Below are 27427 nucleotides of genomic sequence, written 5' to 3' on the forward strand. Positions count from 1 at the left end.
CTAAAATGTAAACTGTAGTACAGTTCCTGATTTCATTTAATGGGAAGGCCTCTCTCACAAAACCTTAGCTATTTGTAGCCCACTGTTTCCAAAGATCTGACCCAGCTGTCATATATAAAATAAGAAAGCTTTCAGCTTAATTTGGCTTAGTGAAAATAACATATTTATTGTACTCCAAACCACTGACTTGTGTGATCCTGCCTCCCTTTGTGGTTTTCTGAAACCATAGTTGCTCTTCTGTGACTTCTGACAGACCTTGGGCAAACTTTTGTTAGGGCCAGAAAGGGATTTCTATGAGTTGAAGCGGTTTTGCAGATGCATGTTTTGCAGGCAAGGCTGGGTTGGCAGGAAACGACCTATCAGTGGTGGTGGGGATGAATGACTCTATGCCATATTCCTGATAACCATATAATTTCAGGGAGTGGTAATTGGAGCCATATAATTTTAGGAAGTGGTAATTGGATTTTCTGCATTGAGTCTATGCCTGTTGCTTCTTTTTTCCTGCAGTACAGGAGGGGATCATCAGGTGAGTTGCTCCAGTAGTCAGGCAGAGCTAATGTGCCTACTAAGTGGGAATGAGATGTTGTTGTTATTTGTGTTGAGGTCTACTGCCAGGTCTGTGCAACCACACTAGCTCTTTTTCTTCCTTTGACTGTCCTTTCTTGGGGTTACTGACAAGGGGGACACTTTAAAAAGAAGAAAGGAACTCAAGAAAAAGACAAAGACTTATTCTTTTGGAGGTAACCAGTACAGGCAGCACTGCCTAGCAAGTACAGTGCTTCCAGCCCAGAAGTCTTGTTGGAGGGAGGCAGGGGCAAAGGAGGGAAGCGCTCAGAGCTACAGAAAGCAAAGGGTTGAGCAGCTAATGTGGTAGACCTATTCCTGCCAATCAATCTGTCCCCTGGCATTTGTTCCTGATGACCTAAAGCCTCCTGAAATGAGGTTTCCCTGCATTCATCAGGGAAGTTGTGCCAATCCAGGATTGGACAGTGGTAGGTCAGGAGCTGGGAGTGGCTAGCACAGATTGTCTCACTCACCCATGATTAACCAGGCCTTTACTCTGAATTTGGCAGATTGTTTTGGTGAGCAGCCCTGTAGCAAACCAGCTGCAGGAAGGACCTAGACCCCATCTGCTTTCTCTACATCCTAAAGAGTGTGCTCTGGGTCCAGTGGCTTCACGCATGTCAATCACAGTGGAAGCAGCGGGGGCTCATCTGGGGAGTCCATAGCAAGCACCCAGTCACAGAAGAGTTTAAGCAGCTGTGCCTCAGGACAGTTAAGACTCAAAGACTGGGCAAGAGACTCCAAGATATATAAGATATATTAATAAGCATCCTTGAGGGAAGTACCCTGTCTGAGAAAGGTGCTCATTGAAGTGAAAGTAGTTTGCTTTGCTTTGTACAAAATGATAGTTTCTTGCCAGGGTATTTTATTAGTGCACTGTACTCTTAGAGACGTGACCTATATCACTGCAGTTTTGTTTAGTTGTTTTAGTTAAGGGTTTTGAATTCTAAAGCTGTTTTATCTCTTTAGCTGAGGAAAGCAGCAGTAGCGACAGCATGTGGATGAACAGGGAGCAGACAATGCACACACCTGTCATGATGCAGACGCCGCAGCTCACTTCCACCATCATGAGGGAGCCCAAAAGATTGCGGCCTGAAGAAAGCTACATGGGTGTCTATCCAATGCAGCCTGAACACCACCAACCTCCACTTGATTACAAGTATATACACACTTCTCTCCTTTTGCTTTGCTGCTACTACTGAAATATTTGGTCTGCCCTTCTTTTAAAATCTTGTTTATTCTTCTTTCAAGTACGCAGGTAACATGGATGTTAGCTCAAAGGCAGCAGGAAGAAGTAGCGAGACAGCAGCAGGAGAGAGCAGCCATGAACTACGTGAAGCTGAGAACCAACCTGCAGCATGCCATGTAAGCTCAAGCAACAGTTGCCTATATATAATGTTGCTTATTCTTCGCTAGTATGTTTTGTCCTTGGGTTTACATTATTTATCTCTTAATTGTAGTCCTTGTGCCTTGATACATCTGGACAAGATCTAAAGAACTCTGAAAGTAGCTTCCTTTGGGGCTTTAGTCTCAAGTTTCTCACATGAACTTTCCCAATGCCACACAGCAAAGTGCCTTTGAAATTGGTGGAGTTTCTAGTACAACAACAACAACAAAATATTATTATTAATGCCACCCATCTGACTGGGTTGCATAAAATCACAGTAAACTTCAAATGTTTAAAATGTTTCATTCTTTTGGAACAGCTGTTCTCAACCCATTCATTCTGCCCTGCGTACCTGAATGATAAGGAAGGGGTGCAGTGTTTGCCACATTGGACACAAATTTATATCAACAGTACTAGCTAGCTTGCCAGGGGATGGGGTGGGGGATAAGGAGGAATTGCAATTGCACTAGTTCCAGAGCCATAGCAGGATATAGATGGGAAGACAAATGAGAATACAATGTGGACTGCACTCAAGGAATATTTGTCTTTGGCTGGAACCCTGGACAGTCATTTCACGTGGTGCAAGCCTTTGAATGCAGCCATCATCTTAAAAGAGTTGCTGAATCCCTTCTCATAGTTAGTTAAAAATGATGCATTATGTGCCTGCATATAAGGAGGGCAAAGCACTAGCACATCTAATGCTTTCTGAAGCCGCTTACTCTTTAGAAACTGCTAGTGTTGGGTCTTGATGCAAACTGCATCTTTGAGATTGTTCTTAATTTATGTTTCAAACATACATATTGGTGAAAGGCTAGGCATTGTTCACACATTTATTTATTACATTTTTAAGTTGTTTCATTCTCTGAGTGACTTTTTTTTGGAGATAAACTTTTGAGAGCTTCCAATAGTCGAGTTTTTATTGCCAGTGCTTACTTTCTGTAAGTAACTTGATGGCAAATGCCAATGGATTTTTTATATAAGTTATATGTATTACACGACTAAATTAAAATTCTGTATTACTATTTAAATATCAGTCGACGTGGCACAAGTCTAATGGAGGATGACGAGGAGCCAATTGTGGAAGATGTGATGATGTCATCAGAAGGGCGCATTGAAGATCTCAATGAAGGCATGGATTTCGATACCATGGACATCGATTTAGTAAGAAAAATCAATTACTGCTATCTTGAAGCTTTTCCTCTGCTGTATCTGTCTTCATAAGATGGCTATAGCATTGCACTGATTCTGCCACAGCAGGTTTTAGGCTGCAATTGTTGCTTTTGCGCGAACTAAATCTGAATGCACCATTTCTTTGCCTAGTATGTCAACTAAATTAAATGTTAACAGATCTCTAGATTTTATTCACTGGCTGACACATTTTAAATAAAACTCGTAGAAGTATGTGTATTAATTTTAGATGGTCTAAGCAGATTGCATAAATAAACATCCAAATATGATGATACTTGGTTTGCTTTTCAGCCACCATCAAAGAACAGGAGAGAGAGAACAGAGCTAAAGCCAGATTTCTTTGATCCTGCTTCAATCATGGATGAATCTGTAAGTGTGATATGACAAGCTGGGTAATGTATTTAATTTCAATATTTGATGATCTACAAATTAGTTTGTCAGGGCAAACATCACTTCCTCCTTGGCAGCTGTGGTAAGGACCTTCTACTTGGCTCAGAGCTTGGAAGGTGCTAGCACATAAATTCTGCGTTCATTCCAGAAGTACTCCCAGTTGAGCCTGAAGGTTGCCATGAAATGGGCTGCCCCTTCCTCCTGAGTTTGTATCTAGTAGGGGAATTGTTCCTGACCTCTAGTTACAGTACTAGTGCCCCTGAAGCTCATGGTGAGATGAGGCACAGAACCACAAATTTTGACTACTCTAGTGAAAATGTGGACCCATTAAAAGTTACAATAAAAAATAAGAGACTAAACACCACAGAACCTTTCTCCTAGAGAGTATCTTCCCAATGTAAAAACAATTGTGTTACAGTCATAGCTCGGGATAAATACGCTTCAGGATAAGTATTTTCAGGTTACGCTCCGCAGCGACCCGGAAGTAATGGAGTGTGTTACTTCCGGGTTTCTCCGCTCGCGCATGTGCAGATGGTCAAAATGACATCGTGCACGGAAGCGGCAAAACACGGCACACGCAGACGCGCTGTCGCGTCTTATGTTCTATTTGGGATGCGAACGGGGCTCCGGAACGGATCCCATTTGCATCCCAAGGTACCACTGTAGTTATTGGGCTCTATATTTACTCTATTTGACTAGTATTTCAATCACTCATAAGTAGGCCAGGTTAAGTAATTAGGAGTTGGGAAGAGCCTTTGAAGGTGATCTGTAAACTGTTTAGTCACACAGATACCCCAGCTGCTGCTTCCTGATTGCTAAAAGGCTCTTGAACCCAATCATGGGAAAATTAATAATGAATGGCATATTTTTACAGTATTTAATCTAAACCACAATCCACTTAAAATTAGCATCCTGTTGCCCTTCCAGCTTCCTTTCTTTTCTTGCGTTTATATCCTCCTTTTCCCCCTCACGGAACCCAGGTTGTCACACTTTTGTCAAGAGTAGTCCTTTTTTGTCATGGGTGTGACCACAAAATAGCTACCAATGTGTGTTGGGGGGTGTGGTGGGGTGGCTAGTCATAAACTTTTAAGAGCACCCTCTGACTCAATGTCTTTTCTACATGTGTGATTCTTGGTCCTGTCTTTGTTTTCATTTCATTATATTCTTCCCATCCCTAGTCTCTGATCTCTCCCCACCTTCCTTTCCTGCCTTTTTCTTTCCTTGGGTTGGTGGTGATTTTTTTGTAGGCAGCTGTAATCTTGGGTCCCCCAAATGCATTGCTTAAAATCAACACCATGCATTTGAGGGGTTTAAGATAGCAGCGACCTGCTGCGTATGGCAAATAAACATCTCTCTTACAAAAGTTCCATTGCCTTCCATTCTGGGGAACATGGGGATAGGTAGGATTGAGGGAACAGCAGCAGGGGTGGATTGGTGTCACAGCGGATTGCTGCCAAAGTGGAAGGTGCACCAAGGAATGCTGGTCTAGAGTAAATCAGTCAGTTCCTTTTGCTTGAATTGGAAAAGTAGCAGCATTTTATCAATTGCACCACAAGATGGCAGTAGATACTAAATTATTTGATCAAAAAGTCTTGTGGTAGCTGTAAATACATCTTCTGAAGAAGTGTGCATGCACATGAAAGCTTATACCAAAACCAAACTTAGTTGGTCTCTAAGGTGCTACAGGACAATTTTCTTATATATTTTGACTGTGTCAGACCAACACAGCTACCTACCTGAATGTGAATACATAGTTTTTAGAAATAGACAGACTTTGGCTTTTAATTTCAGAAGGAAACAATAACCTTTACTAGACTTCTTTTAACTTTTCCCTCCAAGCCATAAGTTCTATTTCATTGTTTTTCTAGCATAGGCACCTGAAAGGGAAACAACTGGTAGATATGGAAATGTATATATAAAGAAATGCACATTGATTCAAATTTTACCCTTGGTTTCTCTACACATAAATATTTTTTAGTACAGTTCTAATAATTCTAATGTAACCACAGTTGGAAAAATGAAAAGTCTTCACTTCTAGTGACCTGCTTTCTGTATTCTACAGATTCATGTTAAATATTGTCTTGGTGTACTCAACCCAACTGAAATTATTTGCATAACATTTCTTCTGCATGTAGCTGAAATACGTTGTAGCTTAAATATGAATAAGCTGCATTACCTTCTGGATTTGCAGTTCTTTATATATTCCCACTAACCCAATTTCATCATGAGGAAAAGAGAAAAAGTTGTAATGCTCTATTTTCTACTTAGTATTTACTGGGATGTGGGACTCCCTGCTTCAGGCTAAACTCCCTCAGGGGAAAGGGGTTGGGGGCAGCATGCCCAAAGTAGGGACCAGCACCCAAAGTGTCCCAAGGCCAAAATGTACACACAGACTCAACCCCATTCTCTCTTTCCACGCTGATTGGCTTGCACTGAGAAAGAGTTCCCCAGATAGGGCAAGCAGCGATTTAGCATCTACACTTAGGGCTCCCCTTTCTCAGTGGATGTTGTATAATAAGAGGCCTGGCAGACAGCTTCACGCTGCTGGTGTATACACTAAAAGTATTTTCTGTTTATAGATATTAACTGCTGTAGACACTGGTGAAAAAAAAATTACAACCTGATCTCAACTTCATACATTTTTCCCCTCTCTTTTAGGTTCTTGGGGTATCAATGTTTTAATTCCACTACAACCGATAACACCATGCTGAAGTTGTTTTCTAATGTGGAAGAGATTTTTAAAATAAAAAACATGTGGTAGATACAGCGATATTCTAAATAAGATTTTTTCTCTAAGGAGAATGATGTGCTTACAAGATCCAGTACATTTAAGAGGCAGTTTTGTTTGCCTGAAACATAAAGGACAAGTAAACAACTTGAGGATAAGCTACAGTTTCTTTTGGCAAACCAGTATTTTATTTATGTAATATTAGTTTATTTCCAAATCATAGTAAATAATCACTTTTTTGAAATTCGTAGCTGTTGGATAGGGGCTTGGTGCATTTTCTAGCCCTCCTCTTTATGATTTTTCTGATAGAATTCAAATAATCATTACTTATTCTAGATTACTGTTGAAATTATGAGCTGAAATGATGGGATGGTTCAGAGAATCATTGAATTGTTGGAAGGGACTTGAAGCATTTTCAGCGAAATGCTATAAATTTTGGTCAACCGAAGCATTGGTTAATTTACAATAATCATAGAGAGAAATAAACTTACAAGCTGATTGTTTTACTCAAAATCTATTTTAGGACTTAAAATGCCCAAGCCTCCCAAAAGTTGCTTATTGCATATTCATGAAATATTCAGAAACCATAAACTGCCAGAAAGCACTGAGATCAATCCTGCTTACCCATTTATGACCCTGAGAGTTTGCTTGTCCTTTAAGAAAAATGTAATGTTGTGAAATTCCTTCCAGTAGTGCCACTGTATTTTGTCTCCAAATAAAGAAGCTTATTGTAGTATGTTTGCAGAAAAAAAAAATCTAAACAAAAAATATACAGCTTATTAGAGTGTGGGAATAGGGGTCTAAATTCTAAATAAAATAAATATATATATATAAATATACATACATATATATATATATATATAAATTGGTGCTGATTTTATAATTGCGCAGTTTGTTTAGTTTTTTCTTACTTTTAAATTCCAACTTAAAAATTATGAGGTTTCAGAAATATATTGAAAGTTTAACAATGTTTAAAAATAGATGAGCATGAAAACTCATGCTTTAAAAATGATTTTTAATTTTGTATTTTATATTGGTTTATCTATCTCTGTCTTTGCAAGCAGTCTTCAGGTTAATACTTCTAACAGGTTACAGTACATTTCCTCTATATGTAAATTAAATTGGATAATAGAATTCATCAATTCCCCCCATAATATTCTTTGAAAGCTAAGCTTTAAATTTCATTTCATGACTTTTTCACAATTAAATTTAACCATTCTAAATAAAAACATGGATCTATGCCATTTTGACATCAACTCACTGCAAGGCTTAGGCAGCTACACATCACTTTAAAGGAAATGTTAACTTATATTACATATGTATATTTTTTGTCAGTTGTCTCTCAGCTCTTGAGGTATATAATTTCTAATCATTCCATGCGCCTTAAAATGCTTGCAATACAATAACTTCCTCAGATAAGCAAATATTTTTAAAAAGGCCTCTTATTCATTCAAAAAATCAAATTGTGGGCTGTGGTAGCCATAAACCATAGGTTTTCTAAAGTATCGTGATGACATAATTATTTTGAAAAATCATGGGTTAATGAACACACAGAGCCAATCTGCCTAGCTTCATACTATCATGTCTAAAAACGTACTGCCTATATTTCCCCCCTTCTCCACACCACTGCATTTAAATAGAACTGCTGAAAGGACTGTATATATGATTTAAACTTAAGCTGATTTTTTTCTTACTCTTGAAGGAGTGTTTCTTTGTGAAAGCAGTTCTTACAGCTTTATGTTTTCAAACTAAAAATGTTTTATATATTTACCTTAACCTGTTGTCCTCCACATTCTATTGTCCTAATTGTACTGTTTTCTGATTTGTATTTATGTCTTGAGACAAGTAACTTTTTGAATAAAAATAAACCTACAGTATGTTGTAAGTTTGATCTTTTTGAATCAAGGGTAGAGGAGAAAATAAAAAAGAGTATGAATGGTGCAAATGTTATGTTTATAAAAATTAAAGCTTTTTCCATGTCTTTTGCGTTTTTGTCTCAGAATTGGGATAATGTATGGAAAATGCACTGTTTTATATTTGTAATAAATTGTACAAGTTTTTAAAATGTGAATAAAGCACTAATTGGGTTAATAATTTAAAGTAGAGATGTTATGCAATGATGATTGGTGTAAACATTTCTTTAACTGAAGATAAGTTTGTGTCTCCTCCCCACCCCCCATTCTCCTACCTGCCCGAATTGTAATTGTATTTATCAAGCTCATCAAGAGAAAAGAATTTTTAGGGATATAAGCTGTTCACTGGTGTTCATTAAAGTTGTTGAAAGTCCAAGCTCTGCAGAAGCCCTAGCACCTGTATTAAGTTGGTCTGATTTAAATTGTTCTGATTCTGTGTTGCTACTGTAATTGTGGGCATATGCATACAGTCTTATCAAAACTTAATAATGATCGATGTTGCATTCTGATGCACACTTATTTGAAAATAAGAACCAATAGCAAAGATTTCTAAGAATGCATAGGTACTATCTATTGAAATCAGTGGGATTTAAGTTTCCATTGTTTTCAGTGAGACCTTGTGTAGCTGACATCTATCCATAATACATGACACAAGATGAATCACATATATACACATATACGTGCATAATATTGTATGCCGCCTTTCTATAGTTCCATATTCAAGACTGCTTACAACCTGAAAAAAATACATAACTGCAACATGGCAAAAGTGGTCATAGACAATAAAAAGACATCAAAAAATACACAACCAAGCTGAACAATTTCAGCTAAATCACAAGATGTAAAATAAAGGTACAAAAAACAACAGCAACACCCCTATCCCCCAAAAAACACCCCAGCCCAAGAGTCTGTTCAGCAGCCTCAGTTTTTGTAGTTGTAGTCAGTCCTCTTCCCTCCCAGGCCAAGTCGAAAAAGCTCGGAAGACAAGATGGTCTCAGACTTGTTCCATCTGTTTTTCACCTTGGATAGCTAGCCTGAGAGCTTTCGGAGTTTGTAACAAGTTACTCTTCTATATCAAGACTGGGGGGAAACTTCTTCACACTACAGGATTTGACAGATTACAAATTTCCAAATAATTTTACTGTTTACTTGGATGGAGTCACATAAATGTACTTTCTGAATTAACGTAATCCACCTGCAGTTCTGATTTCAGTGCCAGTTTCCCAGAATTTGGTAAACACCTCATTTTTCATATATGATTTACCTGAGATTCCTGCATTGCAGCGGGTTGAACTAGATTACCCTCAGGATCACTTCCAACTCTAGAATCCTATGATTCCATTCGACACCTCAAGCAGCTTCTATACAAAACATGTCTAGTGTCCTGTCATAGCTGCCCTATTTGCAGAAAGCATATCAAAACAACTGGGTGTGATGCATATGCAGTTTTAGTGGCCCAGCTTAACATTCTGCATGTAGAAATTCTCTTCTGCAATGAAGTAATGGCAAGTTTCTCTTGATGTGCCAATTCTCAATTACACTGCCTGCACATTGTGGAGTTGGGGGTCAGCATTCCTGCAGTACGTTTTCCACTTGCATGTTACTGACAGCCTCCAGCAGGTGCAAGACATTTTACCGCTGAGGGAGAATGGTGCCTCTCCCGTTGTTACTTATGGGTGCTTTTTAATATAATGAAAACAACAGGGAAGAGTCACCTCTTCTTTGCCTCCTGCCTTCTCCACAGCCCCACCAACATACTGAGTCACTTTTGGCAAATTTGCATGGCCCTTGCAAACAAGGCAGACACAAGAATGCCACTGTGAAGAAGATTGGTACATGCCTAGAGGCAGCAGCCAGTGGAGTGGCTGGCATGGTGCAGGCAGAGCAGCAGGACCAATCCAACACTCTCGCCCCCTTGACAGTAGCACATAGCCTTCATGACTAGTATTTGATAGCCTTAACCATAGAATCTTAAAATTGTGGAGTTGGAAGGGACCGTAGGAATCTTCTGCTCAACATGGGGTTTGTACTCACAACCCTGAGATTAAGAGTCATGCTCTACCCACTGAGCTTGTCTACTCTTGAAGTCTAAGCTGGTGACCATCACTACATTCTGAGACACTGAATTCCACTGTGTCCATCCTGTTCACATCTCTGCTTAGGAAAAGGAGTCTAAAGACCAGTCTGAGACTCTGGAAAACCACTGCTTGCAATAAACTATGCTGGGTTAGATTGGTGGTGGCTAGTCTATGGCTAGTCTAATTTGCAGGTTGTCCCTCTAAAAGTGAGAGCTCGGAAATCTCCAAATCTCAGCCCTCAGCATTTAACTCAGATTTTAAGCAGCACTTGCGTTGTCTATAAATGATATAAAACCCCCCTGCCATTTATGAGTAAAACAGTAAACCAAAATCATGTTTTCATTACTTATTTCATTACTTCTAAACAGAAAACTTACAAATTCACAGCCATTATGCCCTCCCCGAATAAGTGAGTACATGACTCCTACCTTATCTACAAGCAGTCAATTTGTAAATGTTTACATGAGCACAACTCCCCATTCAAGGCCGCAGTCCTAGCCCCGCTTATGTGGAAACAAGCCCCGTTAAATTCCTTTATTTCTGGGTAGGCACGGCTAGAACTGCGTTGTTGCTTCTTTAATAAAGTCGCAAAGATACTGGTGGCATTTTAAAATTTAGCAAAAGCATTGTGCCACAGGCTTTTGTGGACCATTTCTGTAAAGCGCACTTGACAAAGCATGAAATAGTACTGTAAATAGGCTGTTATCCTAGCAATTTATCTGGGAGTAAGTCCCATTGAACTCTGCAGGAATTCTGCCTAGAGATGCATAGGAAGGTGCTGTCAAGTGACACCTGAATTCCAACCACTCCATACCACAGATAGTTAATAAAAACCATACTAAAAAGAACATTTAATCACATACCAGTTGCATGTTTCCATGCTGGATTAGAAAAGGACCAAATTGGCTGAGGAGAAAAAAAAGAAAATTCAAACTGGAACATTTTAAACAGTTCTTAGCTTTCGCTTCACAACTATGAATTCACATGGCAGATACAACCTCACGTTAAATGACACAGCCTTTGATAAACATTAAATCCTGGCTCCCAAGTCGTCAGTAATGATTTAAAAAAAGGGAATATATTTCTAACTACTGCAGGGGAGAATCGGAGAATAGTCCATAATTTTGACGCTTAGGAAAAGCAGAATGGGGAAAGCAGAAATAGATGTGTTATTTAAAATGCTGTGTGCGCGCGCAAGCTGCTTTTAGTTCAAGGCTGGGGGGGGGGGAGTGCGGATGGGGAGGAGAGATCTAGTTCTGCTGCCACAAAACTGCTCTTTGCCCACTGATTTAGCGGATCCAAAAACAAAACCCCAGGTAGCGAGGAGGCTGACTCTCCCCCAGGTTCCTCTCCCGAAGCGATCCGATGCTCAGCGTTTGTCCCCTATTTCCAATAGGGAAGTGAAACTTATTTGTGCTTTAAAAACAAAGTACGTAACCGAAACGTAGGATGTGAAGGGACTGCTATCCTCAGCAAGCACGCTGGCTAGGAAGCCCGCCTTATTGCAGCGAGGAAGTGTTGCTTCCGAGTAGACCTGGCTGGTCAGTGTTACCCAGGCAGCGAGAGCACATGCGCTTTGTAAAAAGCATCGATGGTGGCAGTTTATTTAATAGTCTGGGGTGATACGGGAAATCATCCAACCGAAACCTCCAGACATCCTGAATAGGGTAAGCCCCATATCAGGGAGCAGCGCCCCAGAATCCTTTGGAGCTCTGAAAGCCAACTTTAATGATGGTATACAAGGAGGTGTTTTTTAAACACGCCTTAGAGATTTATTTATTGCGCTTCTATCCCACCTGAGCTCAAGATGGCGCATTGCTCTCTTTTTCCTCGTTTAATCTCCACAAAGGTAGGTGGTTGGGCTGAGAGGAAATGACTAGCCTAAGGTCACCCCGTAATCTTCATGGCGGAGTGGGGATTCGAACCCTGATCCTGCTCCAACACTCTAAACCACACCACCACCACCACGCGGAAATGGTCAGTTGTTGGTCGCGGAATCGCACAGGCGGTGATTTATTTATTTTTTCAAGTGCCGTGAGTTAATAAAAACCTCCACTGAAAAGGTGTGTTCTTGGGAAATTCTGCGCAAACGCCTTGAAGGACCCGAGAACTGCCCCGTGGATCGTGCCCTCAAATCACCAATAAATGAATAGATTCGGATGCGTCTTTTCCTCCCTCCCCACAACGCTCCGCTCAGAAACTGCCACGGGTTTCTCTCTGCTTGACTGGTTCTGCGATTGACTGGTTTATGCTATTGCATAAACCTGGTTCCTTTGAAATTGCAAAGCTTTCAAACAAAGCAAAGGTCGGCGCAGCTGGGTTAGGTCGATCTTCGCCTGTCCCCATCCGCCCCTGCCCCCAGCTCCCCAGCTCCCCAACCCCACTGAGCACTGAGAGAGGCAATCAGAGCAGCGAGGAGAAGCCCACAAGCCAGGAGAGGGGGAAGAAAAAAGCAACTTTCCAAGTCAGCGAGAAAGGGAGAGTGCACATGCTTGCCCAGGTGGTGACAAATCGCCCCTTCTCCCGCATTGACGTTTGCTCTTATTCAGATTTAAGAGCGGGACTTCCTGCGCTCCGACAAGGAAGCGCAGGAAATAGGTGGTGGTGGGGAATGTGTGCATAAGCCCTAAGCTAGGGATGGCCCTACTTTTACTTCACCTGCATGCACACATACCCCCCGCGCACCTAAACGCCTACTCAGTGTTTCTCCAAGGCATTGCTGTACCGGCCACAGCCTCTTTTCCCAGGCTCCAGCAACAGGAACCCACGAGAGCACACAAGCCCCAGCCCCTTGGCGAGCTTTCTCTCGCTCACAAAAGCCCCTGGTGCTGTGCGCGCTTCAGACTCTAGCTCTCCAAAACAGCGAGTAAACCAAGAGCGCCCCGCAGTGGCTTTGGCTACAGTAGTCACTCCAACAGCAGCGCCAGTTCCGTGAGGGGTGGTGAGGCAACCCAGGAACCAAGGGACTGACTGCTGTTTGGGGCAAGAATGGGGGGGGGGGGGGCAAGCGGAGAAATATTCTCACCACCCACAGCTACCCACTCACTCCTGCTGGCCTTGCACCTGTTGAGCCTTTCACCATCAGGCAAGCCAGCCTTAGCAGCTGAGAGAAGCAGCAGTCTTGTGACCTGTACCTGCATCTCCTAGCTGCAACACCAGCTACAAAGCAAAGAAGGGGCAAATGCATTGAACGCTGCTGGGGGTTTGTGATCAAGCCTACTTAGTGGCAATGAAGGCAGCAAAGAAGACATGCTTTAGTGCCTCCATTCATGGGCATGTTGTTGTTGTTTAGTCGTTTAGTCGTGTCCGACTCTTCGTGACCCCATGGACCAGAGCACGCCAGGCACTCCTGTCTTCCACTGCCTCCCGCAGTTTGGTCAAACTCATGCTGGTAGCTTCGAGAACACTGTCCAACCATCTTGTCCTCTGTCATCCCCTTCTCCTTGTACCCTCCATCTTTCCCAACATCAGGGTCTTTTCCAGGGAGTCTTCTCTTCTCACTAGGTGGCCAAAGTATTGGAGCCTCAGCTTCACAATCTGTCCTTCCAGTGAGCACTCAGGGCTGATTTCCTTAAGAATGGATAGGTTTGATCTTCTTGCAGTCCATGGGACTCTCAAGAGTCTCCTCCAGCACCATAATTCAAAAGCATCAATTCTTCAGCGATCAGCCTTCTTTATGGTCCATATGGGCATAGCCAGGCTTTATGTTAGTGGGGGCAGAAACTCAGTTAAGTATTTCTATTGATTTACTTTATTGGGGTGGGGGCAGCTGTCCCTGCTCTGCCTTAGGCTATGCCCATGCCCTGAATCTTGAGGGACTGGGTCGTGCTAGGCCTCCCTACAGTGGTGGCAGGCCTTGCCAGGCCTTACTGCCTCCTCCTGACATTTGTGAAGTCACATGTATGTGTTGCACATGTGACATCAGGTGCATGTGATGAGCCTCCCCAATGTCTCATGGAACTCGGGCTTCTGGCCACCCTGCAGAGCTTTTCTGGGTAGAGTGGGACCATTGATGGTCTGCCCCAAAGGAGGCAGCAAAACCAATGGAAGCTCACTGTAACTTGTTTACAAAGCATTTTGAAGACCAAATCACTTGCATCTGGTGAGACCTTATCTCCGATGTTACGCAGAGGAGGCTATGTGGCACTACTTTGTCCTCTTGGATGAGTTTCAGTAAGGCCCAAGGACACAAACATAGCGCTTTGATCAGTCAGAGCGACCTGCTTGTGTTCTGAACCCTTTGCCCTCTTGGCTGATAAAAACTAGCGGGGAGGAGACAGCTGGCTGGGCCAGGGAGGTGATTAATGTTTTCTTGTGAGAGGAGGTGGTTCCTGCTTGCTTGAAGGAGACAGTGATAAGACCACTCCTTAGGAAACCCTCCCTGTATTTGGAAAATCTAAGCAATTTCTGGCAAGGTTCTTAAGCAGGTGGTCATGGACCAGATCCAGGCTCTGTTGGATGAAGCCAATTTTATAGATGCATTTCAATTGGGTTTTAGGGACAGAATGTGCTTTGGTCATTCTTTATAATGACCTCTGTCAGGAGAGACATATGCCCCTCTTAATTGTTGACTTTTGATACCATTGACCTTGATATCTTTCTGGAGTGGCTGCCTGAGTTAGGGGTAGGTAGTACCACTTTGTGGTGGTACCAGTCCTCCTTGGATGTTCACTTCCTGAGGGTAATGCTTGGGGAGTGTTCGGTCCCATGGAACTTTCAATATGGGCTTTCTCAGGGTTTGATTTTGTCCCCTATGTTCTTTAACATCTATGTGAAACTGCTGAGTAGGGACATCCAGAGTTTTTGGAGTACATTGTCAGCAATATGCCGATGACACACAGCTCTACTTCTCCTTTACATCTTCAGGTGTGGCGATGGATATGCAAGACTGTTGTCTTGCCTCAGTAATGGATTGGATGAGAGCCAACAAACCAAAGCTCAATCCATATAACACTGGGGCACTGCTGGTGGGTGGCTCCCTAGACCAGATGGGTGGTTGCCCTGCTCTTGATGAGGTTACACTCCCTCCGAAGGAGCAGGTACATAGCTTAAGAATCTTTCTGGATCATTTGCTGTCTCATGAGACTCTGGATGCCACAATAGCGTAGAATGCTTTCTATTAACTTTGGTTGGTGGCCCAGCTATGCCCCTATCTGGACAGGGAGAGCCTAACTACTGCCCTTTATGCTCTGGTAACCTCTAGGTTAGATTAGTGCAACATGTTATATGTGGAGTTGCCTTTGGAGATAGTTGGAAACTTCAGCTGGTGCAGAATTTGGCAGCCCAATTGTTCACCAAGGCAAGATGGTTTAAACATATAACACCAATCTCGGCCTGACTGCACTGGCTGCCAATTAGTGTCCATGTCCAATTCAAAGTGTTGGTTTTTACCTATAAAGCCTTAAACATTTCAGAATTGCAAAACTTCAAGGACCGCCTTTCCCCGTATGAACTACCCCATGAGAGGTCTGGAAGGTGGGAACATGAGAACGGGGCCTTTTCTGCAGTGGCTCCCTGTTTGTGTAATGCTCTCCCCAGGGAGGCTTGCCTGGCACTTTCATTACATATCTTTAGGTGCCAGGTGAAAACATTCCTTTTTCCTCCCAGGTCTTTGGCTGATTTAACAATCTGTGGTCTTTTAAACTGTGTTTGGGTCTGTGTATTTTTGTTTGTTATTATGGTATGTTTTATATTGCAAACCGCCCTGCGCTCTTTGGATGAAGAGCAGTATAGACATTTAATAAAGAAGAAGAAGAAGAAGACGACACTTCCTGGAACCCAGATCTGCCTCTGTGGATCCTGCAGCTGGACCAGCTGTGAGCAGGTGCAGGCAGACTTCCTGTGTGCGATGCCTCTATTCATGTGGTGAATGCTGCTAAATACTAAGGCTGGCAGAGGAAAACTTTCATTTTCTGTTGCAGTTTTAATAACCAGCTTATTTCCCCTGCCCCATATCTGGTACCATGTCTTTTTGAAGCAGGATCTTTGGTTTAAGGAATGGGCAAGCACATGAGTTTATTTCTTCTTCTTTTTTGTATTCAAAAGAGGGCCACTGCCAGTCAGTGTAGACCAGGGGTGAGCAACCAATGGCCCTCAAGATGCTGCAAGGCTGCAGCTCAGTTGTCAGGGGTGTTTCTTTGTTTATTAAATTTCTATCGCACCCTTCCTCCCAAAGAAGGCAAGCAATCACGCAAGCAATAAACCAAGTAAAATATCTAAAAGCAGGTCCAGTACACATGCAGTCTGAAAAAGGTCTTCAGTAGGCACACACACAAAAAAGAAAACAGATGGCAGCAGCCTAAAATTTAACAGGAGGGATTTCCAATGGGTCGGTACCAAGACACTAAATTCCTACATTGTATGGAATGGGCCTCCTCTTAACATGAGATCTGCAGGATCTTCTCACCCACAGAGCAATTGCCTGGGCAACACTCAACAGGGAGCCGCCACCAGCCTGAGGACTGCATGCTGGCTTCGTAAACACCTGATTGTTGCCCCATGTACACCTTTCCATGTTGAAGGCTAGGATCCCAAGCACACTTACTGGAGATACAATACATGTGTGTTGATGGGGTAAGGGGTTCAATATTGGACTGGTGGAAAGGACTCAGGGAATGCTAATGGCCCACACAATACTTAACTTGCCGGGCACTTGCAACCCATGCTACACCACTGTTGGTTGGTTATATAAGGGGTTATCTTTCAGGTATCCCAGTCCCAAGGATAATGGGAGTTCTGGTGCAACAACAGCTGGAGGTTTTCCAGAGGTCACTAACCCTTGCTCCATAAAGTCTGTTAAGTGTTGGTTTTCCCATCACCTGCACAGATTGTAAAGGAGTGCAACAATTAGCACACCTGTTCCATGGGACGCGGGTGGCGCTGTGGTCTAAACCACAGAGCCTAGGGCTTGCCGATCAGAAGGTTGGCAGTTCGAATCCCTGTGACGGGGTGAGCTCCCGTTGCTTGGTCCCAGCTCCTGCCAACCTAGCAGTTCGAAAGCACGTCAAAGTGCAAGTAGATAAATAGGTACCACTCCGGCGGGAAGGTAAACAGTGTTTCTGTGCACTGCTCTGGTTTTGTCAGAAGCGGCTTAGTCATGCTGGCCACATGGAAAAACTGTCTGCAGACAAATGTTGGCTCCCTTGGCCAGTAAAGCAAGATGAGCGCTGCAACCCCAGAGTCATCCGCGACTGGACTTAACGGTTAGGGGGCCCTTTACCTTTACCATTGTTCCATATAGTATTTTTTAAAATAAAAAAATCAGTTTTTGTAAGGCAGAGGGGAAAATGCTTCAGTCCTCCAGATGTTGCCTGGAATACAATTCTCTTGGTCCCTTCTGGGATCAACATCTGGAGAGCAACGTATTTTCCATTCCTGCTAGATAGAAATTGAAGATATATATTTTTTAAATGTATCTTTCTCTAGTTAACCAGCAGAGGGCATACATGAGTTAAAGAAAACCCTGAATAGTATCGATCTTAGAACCATTCTGAATGATTAGAATCTTTCAAGTATTTGTACTTTCCAGAGGAAATTTCCAGCCAGTCTTCTGCAGCAAAAACAACAAAGGGTTGTATCTAATGCTACTCCTACTCAGTAATTAAGTTAGAGATGTCCATTAACTTCAATAGGTCAACTCTGAGTAGGATTAGTATTACAAACACCCCAAAGCAGGCATGGCCAAACTTGGCCCTCCAGCTGTTTTGGGACCATCATCCCTGACCACTGGTCCTGTTAGTTAGGGATGATGGGAGTTGTAGTCCCAAACAGCTGGCAGGCCGAGTTTGGGGATGCCTACCCCAAAGGGTCTTATGGCTGGTCATTCATAGCACAGACATCCCGGCATTAGTAAGCCTATTAACATATTGAGTGTGATTAAATTAAAACAAAACAAAATCATTGCCACAGTTCAACCCACTATTAATCCCATCACAGTCATAAGTGAAAGCAACAGACCTACTGAAGGTTTCATGCTGCAGTCTCACTGTGACTGGGGTCACCAAAATCTCTTTTCCTGTTTGCCCACCCACTTTCTGTCCCCTTTAATTTTTTATTTTTTTAAATTGCCAAGCGCATAAAGCTGAATGTGCACAAGTTAAATGCGCACAAGCTGTGGGTCTACTGTAATACAACTAAAACATCTCAGACAGTATAGTTGCGACTGGACACAGAGAAAAGGTAAATCCAAACACAAGAGTTTGTATAAATGACATATTATTTCATGTGGCATATGCAATTACATATTACATTTGTAAACATTGTTCTGCCATTCAAATGCACAAGTCCATTGTCATAATCTCCATGTCTAAGGGAGGGCATGGCTCAGAGTCTTCCCCATAAGTGTCATATTTTTAAGAGCTTGAGTCATGTTAGAGCTCCTGTCAGGGAGAGGGGAGAGAACTTTCATTTCATAATGAGAAACTGATCTGATCCATGTTTACTTAGCAGTAAATGGTAGCTGTGTTAATTGAGGATTACTGCACTGTAAGTGTGCATAGAACTTTAGCACCTCAGGACCAAAATGGGGTATCTGATTGGCTTTACAGCACCACGGGACTGCTCTGCGATGACAGTAGACCATCGTGGATCAATAGGATGAAGTTTGAAACCCGTAGCCATGTGGACCAATAAGGCAAGGTTTTGAACCCTCAGCCAAACAGGGTATTCAATTGGCTTTACCAGGTCATGTGACCCCCTCTACCATGACGGTAGGCCATCATGGACCAATAGGGAAAGGTTTGGAACTCTCTAGCCAATTGGGGAAAGGGGAAGGAGGAAATGAGTCAAAACAGGGTATCTGATTGGCTTTATGGGGATCCCTCATGGGGATCCCTCTACGATGACAGTAGGCCCACTGGTGGAGGAAGGAGTGGGGGGAGAGTGCACCGCCCCCGGCAGTGCAATCCCGGTGGGGTGCCATCGTGGCTGCACCCCCGCTCACGCTGGGTGCCACGCCCCTGGGACGCGCGCCACGCCCCTGGGACGCGCGTCAGCCCCACCCCGTCTTCTCTCTCTCTCTCTCCCCAGTGCCAGAGCATGAAGCTCTGCCACTGTGCAGGCCATCATGGACAAATGCTTTGCAAATGTTCTGAACACCCTAGCCATGTGGACCCATAGACTGAGGGATAATTTTATAAGCTTCTACCATGCTGCGGGTGGCACTGTGGGGTGGCGCTGTGGGTTAAACCACAGAGCCTAGGACTTGCTGATCAGAAGATCGGCGGTTTGAATCCCCACGACGGGGTGAGCTCCCATTGCTCGGTCCCTGCTTCTGCCAACCTAGCAGTTCGAAAGCACATCAAGTGCAAGCAGATAAATAGGTACCACTCCAGCGGGAAGGTAAACAACGTTTCCGTGCGCTGCTCTGGTTCGTCAGAAGCGGCTTAGTCATGCTGGCCACATGACCCGGAAGCTGTACGCTGGCTCCCTCGGCCAATAAAGCGAGATGAGCACCACAACCCCAGAGTCAGCCACGACTGGACCTAAGGATCAGGGGCCCCTTTACTTTACCATGCTGCCTCTTCCTCATCCTTTCTTTAAACTTAAAAGCCCCAGATGCTGCGACACTTCTTCACAGGGCAGCCACTCCATCCCCTTGACTGTTTAGGTTACCCGTTTTTTGAACACTACATTATCCTTTTTTCTTCTTCACCTGAGCTTGTAGATAGGGCACTGGGTTGGGCAATGCAGAATGCAAATACTTACAGGTCCTTAGAGAAAAATGAATGAAGAACCGAACCACCAGAAATAAAATATCTCTGAGTCAAGGAAAGTAGCAACAAAAAAAGGGAAAGAAAACAGCACACTGAAATGAATAATAATTTTTATTATATGACAGCATGGTGGCATTTTTTCATCTTGGGAGGGAGGTGTTGTGTTCCCCCATTTCATACATATTTCAGACTCACATACCTCAACACGTACTTGCAGAGGAGGGACTAGATTTCATGGAACTGTAGAGGTGAAAGGGACCCTGAAAACCATCCATTCCAACCCCCCGAAATGCAGGAATATGTAGCTGTCCCATACAGGGACTGAACCTGCAACCTCAATGCAGCGCTGCAGAATGCCCAATGTTGCAATGCTAGGCCAGATGCTCTCCAGCAATGCATGGTGGGAAAGTAATGTTGAGGGGGGCAGCGGACGGGGCAGGAAAGGCTGTCTTCCTGAGTCCCTTCCAATTCCTGGCTCCAACAAGAATCCAACTTCTGGAATAGCCAGGCAAGTTTCTTGGCAGTGGCCTAAGTATGGGTTGTTAAGGTAACAAAGGAAGTGGTTCTGTGCTAGAAAGCAAATGGGTGGGCCCTGCTCCCTCAACAGTCTGGTAGTTAGAAAGACAAAAGGTCAGAGTTATATGAGAGAGCTAGAAGCTAGATACAGGCAGAAGCCACAGAGAGAGAGAGAGAGAGAGAGAGAAAGAAAGAAAGAAAGAAAGAAAGAAAGAAAGAAAGAAAGAAAGAAAGAAAGAGACAGACAGACAGACAGACAGACAGACATGCTTGATTTCTTTTGGGATCTAAGCTTGCAGCCATGGGTGAAGCAAGGCCTTCTTAGGGTGTTAATGCTGTGAGCCTCTACATCCTAGGCTCAGGTAGTATGTATATATGAGTAATGAACCTAAATACACCACAGTCTTTGCTGTCCCTCATTTTGAGGAATCTGAACTCTTGGCAAGTGCCTGGAACCCCTGGGATCTCACATTGCTTGGAGATTGGGGTGGTTTGCAATGGTAAAAATGGCAGCCTCCTGGTGCTGAGTGTTCTTTGGTTCCCATGAGATATGCCCCGTCCCCCGGAATGTTGACATCTGCCTGACTGCCAATCAGCAATTGGGGGAGTGTTGCTGCTGACTGGCAGTGCCAAAGTCCTGGTTTCAGTGGGGCCTGTCAGGATACATCTACCCTGGCACTCACCAGGTGCTGCCACAGGGTCTGGATTACAAGTAGCCTGGTTGAGACCCTGGAGAGCTAAAGCTAGCAGGGGCCAGACCAGATAGCACTTACCTCCCGGTCCAACCCAGTCACTTGCACAGAGGGGAGTGCAAGTGAGCCAGCCTCTAGAGATGAAATGCTTGCAGATAGCAATGCGTATTGGCCAAAACAGGGTGCTGATATTCTGGTGGTACTGGTGGTGGGGTTCAGGAAATTGTCCTTTTGATTGTCTCTGTGTGCAAGGCTGCATGCAGAAGTTCCATCCTGGTGGGAATGACTGTGGAGGTAGAGCTGCCCTGCTGGATTGGGGGTTAAGTTTCATGGGATGCAACGAAGAGTGGATAGATCTGAGTGAGATGGATCAGTGGGAGTATAAGGCAGTGCCATATATTTTGTTCTAGTAGCTCATCATATAACACTAGAATTCTGCACACATTGATTAGAGGAAAATTTCATGCACGTGTACAGAGGATTAAACCAGTGTTGTTTGTCTTGGCATTAAGAGTTCCATTTAACAGAAAGAGCTACTCTTATATGGTTAATATTGATTCAGACCGAAAGGGATGAATATGTAACTCATTTGAAGATGTTATGAGGTTAGTGTTTATAGGCACAGGAAGAATAATTAATTCCACGAAATGGAACATAAAAGATCAGGGATGAGTCAGGCTGCTTTGTGAAGCATACTTAGCTTTTGAGGGGATATTTGTTGAGCCCTTCCATGGAGGTAATGGCTAGCACACTAGTGTCCACTGATGTCAGCTATGTTAGCAACCCAGTCACATAAGCATAGTTTAGCGAACGAACTTCTGGCTCTCCTCTTCCCTCCTACATCACAACCACAAAGAGCAGATCAGAGGAATCAGCTTTAGTTTTCAGCTAACTACAGCTGAAAGTTTGTTAGAACCAAGACATACAGTGGTTAGTTTTAGCTCCACTTTGTAGGACAAACTTCAGATCACAGTTTTTATGATGGCTTGTATTTGTAATGCCTAATAAAGGTTTGGCGAAGTGTTTAAGATCCTGAACTGGACAAAACAACAAACTGCAGTTAGCTGAAAATTTGCAGCAGAAGCTAAGAAAGAAGGAAAGAAAGGAAAGGAAAAGAAAAAGGAAGGCAGGAAGTTTGTTTTCCAGCAACATTGGAGAAGAAGGTTGTGTGTGTGTGTGTGTGTGTTAGCATGCTCAGATGTGCATTGAATCAGGCCATTAGCTATCCAAACATTACCAATTATACGATTAAAAATGGGGAGCTAAAAAGAGCCAACAGAATCTCTTGCTGAGATGAAATAATAAAATCCTTGCAAAATCCACAAGCTGGGAAACAATAAAAATGTGTTCATAATTCATCAGAAAACCCACTGCTACACAAGTAGGGGGCCACATCTGAAAAGGCCCTGTCTGGTGTCCTTGCTCAGAAAAATTCTGAAGGTAACCACAGTGTGCAAGCAGGTTGATGTAGGTGAAAAAAAGTCTCTCAGGTAACCTGTTCACAAACTGCATGTGATAGTAAGAGCCAGTGTGGTGTAGTGGTTAGAGTGTTGGCCTGGGAGACCAGGGTTCAGATCCCTATTTACCCATGAACTCACTGGGTGACCTTGGAACAATCACCATCTCTCAGTTTAACCTACCTCACAGGGTTGGTGTGAGGAAAAATTTGGGAGGAAGAGTACCATATATATATAATATCAGCCCCAACCAGTATTGCTAGTGGTATAAGGCTTCATCAGTACTTTGAACTGGATCCAGAAATGAGCTTGCAACCAGTGTTAATGTACATGAGGCTGTGCATACTTTATCTGTGGCTTCTATTTCTTGCACTCAGCGCAGAACCAAGGTTGAACAAGTAGAAATAAAGGCTTGGCTTTTTTTTTTTAATAGAAAACTATTCTCCCATTCTGATACATTTTTATTTTTACAAGTCCAGGAATTCTGATGAACAAACTCTGTTCCACATGCATCTGAATGAACAGTGCTCATATGTGCAAAAGCTTCATGCACGCAACTGGGTTTGCATTGATTTCCTGCTCAAAATCCATATTTTCCTGCAATATGCACCAGAAATAACTAAATTAAAAACACAAAACAAACACAAAACTCAAAGACCTAGAACTTAAAGATTTAAGAGTGGATAAAGACCTGCCATGCTAAATGGTTGGCAATGGGCAGGCATGATGATTTATTAATGGTACTATGTGTTACTTAAAAAGGGAGAAGAAAAGGAAGAAGAAGAAGAAAGACCTCAGGAAACTATTGTTTAATGTAATTTGAGAGGGAAGTTCAACAGGAATTTCTGCCCCAAGAGGAAGATGTGTGTTTTATGGGGAATACAAATATGGCTCAGCACACTCAGGGCAAAAGGAAACAGGAAGCCGGCTAGAAAAAGCTCTGATACAATCTGTCACGGAGAAGTGTGAGGACATGCAATCGCTTATCAGTGATGTGCTTTTAAATTCCACAAGCCTTTGCAGACACTACTTGCACGAGACAGTAGTCTTTTGTGAAAGGAAAAGTAGGATATGAATAATTTCCCATGGTGGCTGCAAAAGGTGGGTTACTTACATTTGAGCTGATAAGAATATAATAATAAATTTTCATTTATACCCCGCCCTTCCCGTTTCAGAAAACCGGGCTCAGGGCGGCTAACAACAAATTTAAAACACTTAATTGATGCAACAAAAAACAGCATAAAATGTGAATAGCAATAAATTCAGAATTCAAAAATCAATTTAGGGGGGAAATCTATGAAAAAATCCATGAAAAAATGAAAAACTTTTTATATGCACACCTTCAACCTCAGGATGGGTGAACCTGTCAATTTCAGTTTCTCAACTTTCCACATAAGTTTGCTGTTTCATTCATTCATTCAGTTTTATTGGAAAGTCGTCATGCGGATTCATTAGCATCTTAGTACAAATTTATCCTGATATATATATATATATATATATATATATATATATATATATATACACACACACACAGACTCGAATGCAATGTTGAACAACATATATATTTTTCTGAAGCACTTTCCCCAATACAATGCATTTTTTGTATGTTATTTTCACTCATATATGCTGGGTTACAACCGTCGATAAACCATACTGTAGCTGTAGCATCTCAGTGCCTTCCTGCAACAGTATGAAGATACCAGTTCTGTTTTCCCCAACAATCATTTCAAAATAGCAAGTACAACTTGACAACACCCTGAAGGCTGCAAAATCATTTTGTTTTGGCTTCCTTTTCCTTAGTGAAAAACATCTTCTTGATTTTAGAAGTGCTGCCTCTGGCTTTGCGTATGACTATGTTTTGTGTCAATCCAAACTCTACAATTCATTTGAATCTAAAACTCTACTAAAGGGGAGAGAGGAAGTGGGAGCTTTTGGATGAGCAAAAAAAGGGGAAAGGATCAGTAATTTTTCACTGAAGCAGCGTGGGCAGCTTTTCCAGACGGTTGAATTGCACACCATGCCAGTTGCATCTGTGGGAAGGAATCATTCCTACTGTTTATGATGATGTTCAGGCTATGAGTGCTGTTGTTTATGCAGCCAAAGCAGTACCACATTTATTTGTTTATTTATATCCCACCCTTTCCACTGAGAGCCAGTGTGGTGTAGTGGTTAAGAGCGGTAGTCTCGTAATCTGGGGAACCGGGTTTGCGTCTCCGCTCCTCCACATGCAGCTGCTGGGTGACCTTGGGCCAGTCACACTTCTCTGAAGTCTCTCAGCCCCACTCACCTCACAGAGTGTTTGTTGTGGGGGAGGAAGGGAAAGGAGAATGTTAGCCGCTTTGAGACTCCTTAAAGGGAGTGAAAGGTGGGATATCAAATCCAAACTCTTCTTCTTCTTCTTCTTTCCCTCTAAGGAGCTCAAGGTGCCATGCATAGTTTTCCCTCTCCTCATTTAATCCTCACAAGAACCTTGCAAGGTAGGTTAGGCTGGGAATCAGGCACTGGCCCAAGATCACCCACCATGTTTGATGGCTGAGTGGGGATTTGAGCCCAAGTGACCTTGTCCTATTGAGATTCTCTTCCCAAAATACCACACTGGCTGTCATGGGCACAAGAGGAACTCCTTAGCACGGATGAACAAACTTCTCAGTCTCCACATCTGTTTGTTGTTGTGATGATGATGATGATTTAAGTCCTCATGAAAATTCTACAGCAGTTTTCTGTGAGTTTCTCCCAACATCCACATGTTTGCACGCAATATTGCTTAATATACATTTTCTTGCAGAGCAATTGCCCCCTAACACGATGTGTTCGGAGCCAGAGAACTGAATTGCACAAAATTCGAAGGATGGCTGTGTATTGGTTCTTGTATTGTTTGGGAAAGTGCAAATCATGTAGGTTCACCTTTAACTGCAACTGAACTGAGTTTATGAGAAGAGAAGACTCCCTGGAAAAGACCCTGATGTTGGGAAAGATTGAGGGCACAAGGAGAAGGGGACGACAGAGGATGAGGTGATTGGACAGTGTTCTCAAAGCTACCAGCATGAGTTTAATCAAACTGTGAGAGGCAGTGGAAGACAGGAGTGCCTGGCGTGCTCTGGTCCATGGAGTCATGAAGAGTCAGACACGACTAAATGACTAAACAACAACAACAACAACAACAACAACAACAACAACAACAACAGAACTGAGTTTCTCCCCCATCCCTACTCTTAACCATGGGAAAAGGGTTGTGATATTGAGCCACCATATTCACACACATCACTGCTCAGCCCAGGAGCTGGGGGAGGGAAGTAAGTAAAGGGATTGCTCTTGTAAACATGTTGAGGCATACATTGTTTTAATAAGACCACACACACACACACACACACACACACAGAGAGAGAGAGAGAGAGAGAGAGAGAGAGATTGAAGCCTCCTCACTCTCCTCCTCACAACCAGCCGCTAAACTGGTCATTGGCTATGACAGGGCTCTTCCAATGTATGTATAGGAATACCACTTTCATGGTCACATCCCTGAAATAACACAATCAAACAATGGAAGCTGGTGATCTTTGTTGACAATGGAAAGAGAACAGTGCAATGAGATTTTCCAGAACATAAAACGTTCCTAAATCGCCATCTCTGTATCATCCAAGGTCATGAGTGTGTGTGGCTGAAAGCATCTGTGTAACTGTTAAAATGAACAGAAGATGGGTTCACCTAAGGGCCAAACGACATGGTCAGCAACAGAGCTCTTCGGTAGGAACATGTGGTTTGGACCAAAGTCCCAAATTAACAGGATTGGACCTTAAGCCTACAGTCAACTGTGCAGTAGCCGCTTCAGAAGGAATAAAGCCTGCCCATTTTCAGACAAAGAGGTGCAAGGATTTTTGTGCCAGGGGCCTTTAACATAATTACTACATATGTCAATAAATATATCTATTTAACCTCTATCTATCTAATTTATAGGTGTGTGCACAGACGCATGCATACACATGCTGTAGTGTTTTTAAATGCTGTACTGCTTTTAACATATGATTGGGAACCGTCCAGAGTGGCTGGGGAAACTCAGCCACATGGGCGGGGTATAAATAATAAATTATTATTATTATTATTCATCTCTTAGTAGAATCAGATAAAATAGGCAATAACAGCTGCCCCGTCTGAAGGGATAATAATAATAATAATAATAATAATAATAATAATAATAATAATAATAATTTATACCCTGCCCATCTGGCTGGGTTTCCCAGCCACTCTGGGCAGTTTCCAACAAAATATTAAAATACAGTAGTTGGTCAAACATTAAAAGCTTCCCTAAACAGGGCTGCCTTCAGATGTCTTTTAAAAGTCTGTTAGTTGTTGTTCTGTTGTTCAGCAACCACTCGCTCAATCACCTTGCCCAAGAATGGAAGATTTGAGACTGGGCGATAGTTGGCCATAATGGCCGCATCTAAAGATGGTTTTTTAAGAAGCGGTTTGATAGCCACCTCTTTCAGTGGGTCTGGGAAGGCTCCTTCACAGAGAGAAGCAAGGATCAAGGAGACAGGTGGTCGGTTTCACTCATCCAAGCAGCCTGTCCACATCCTTATTATACAGATAAGTATACCAAGTTTTCTCAAATCATTTGTTTGTTACAAAAATAGCATAATAAATGTGGATAAATATCTACAAGGTATGTTTCATACTTTGAGACATCTCTTGAAGACCATTTCATGCTGACAGGTTTTTGTAGCTTTCTTAAAATAAAATAAAAATGAGCTGGGCACAATAACCATTTCTTGTATTGCTTTAGTGTTTTGTGCCTCTCCACTGTACA

General features: G+C 42.8%; 1 protein-coding gene across 6 annotated transcripts in view; it reads left to right on the plus strand.

The window, feature by feature from the left end:
- STAG2 (STAG2 cohesin complex component) overlaps positions 1-8557 on the plus strand; it is a 69110-nt gene extending 60553 nt beyond the window's left edge. For 5 of the 6 annotated variants that reach the window (XM_081847872.1, XM_081847875.1, XM_081847874.1 and 2 more), the window contains 5 exons: positions 1534-1723; positions 1816-1927; positions 2981-3112; positions 3431-3508; positions 6188-8557. In XM_081847872.1, coding sequence (XP_081703998.1) covers positions 1534-1723; positions 1816-1927; positions 2981-3112; positions 3431-3508; positions 6188-6211 — 536 coding nt within the window. In that variant the 3' untranslated portion in view covers positions 6212-8557. Of the gene's footprint in view, positions 1-1533; positions 1724-1815; positions 1930-2980; positions 3113-3430; positions 3509-6187 lie in introns of all 6 variants that reach the window. The other variant, XM_081847876.1, reaches the window with a different exon arrangement.
- Positions 8558-27427: the final 18870 nt, after the last annotated feature.

Source organism: Podarcis erhardii (assembly GCF_964252035.2).
Source record: "Podarcis erhardii genome assembly, chromosome: Z".
Lineage (NCBI taxonomy): Eukaryota > Metazoa > Chordata > Lepidosauria > Squamata > Lacertidae > Podarcis > Podarcis erhardii.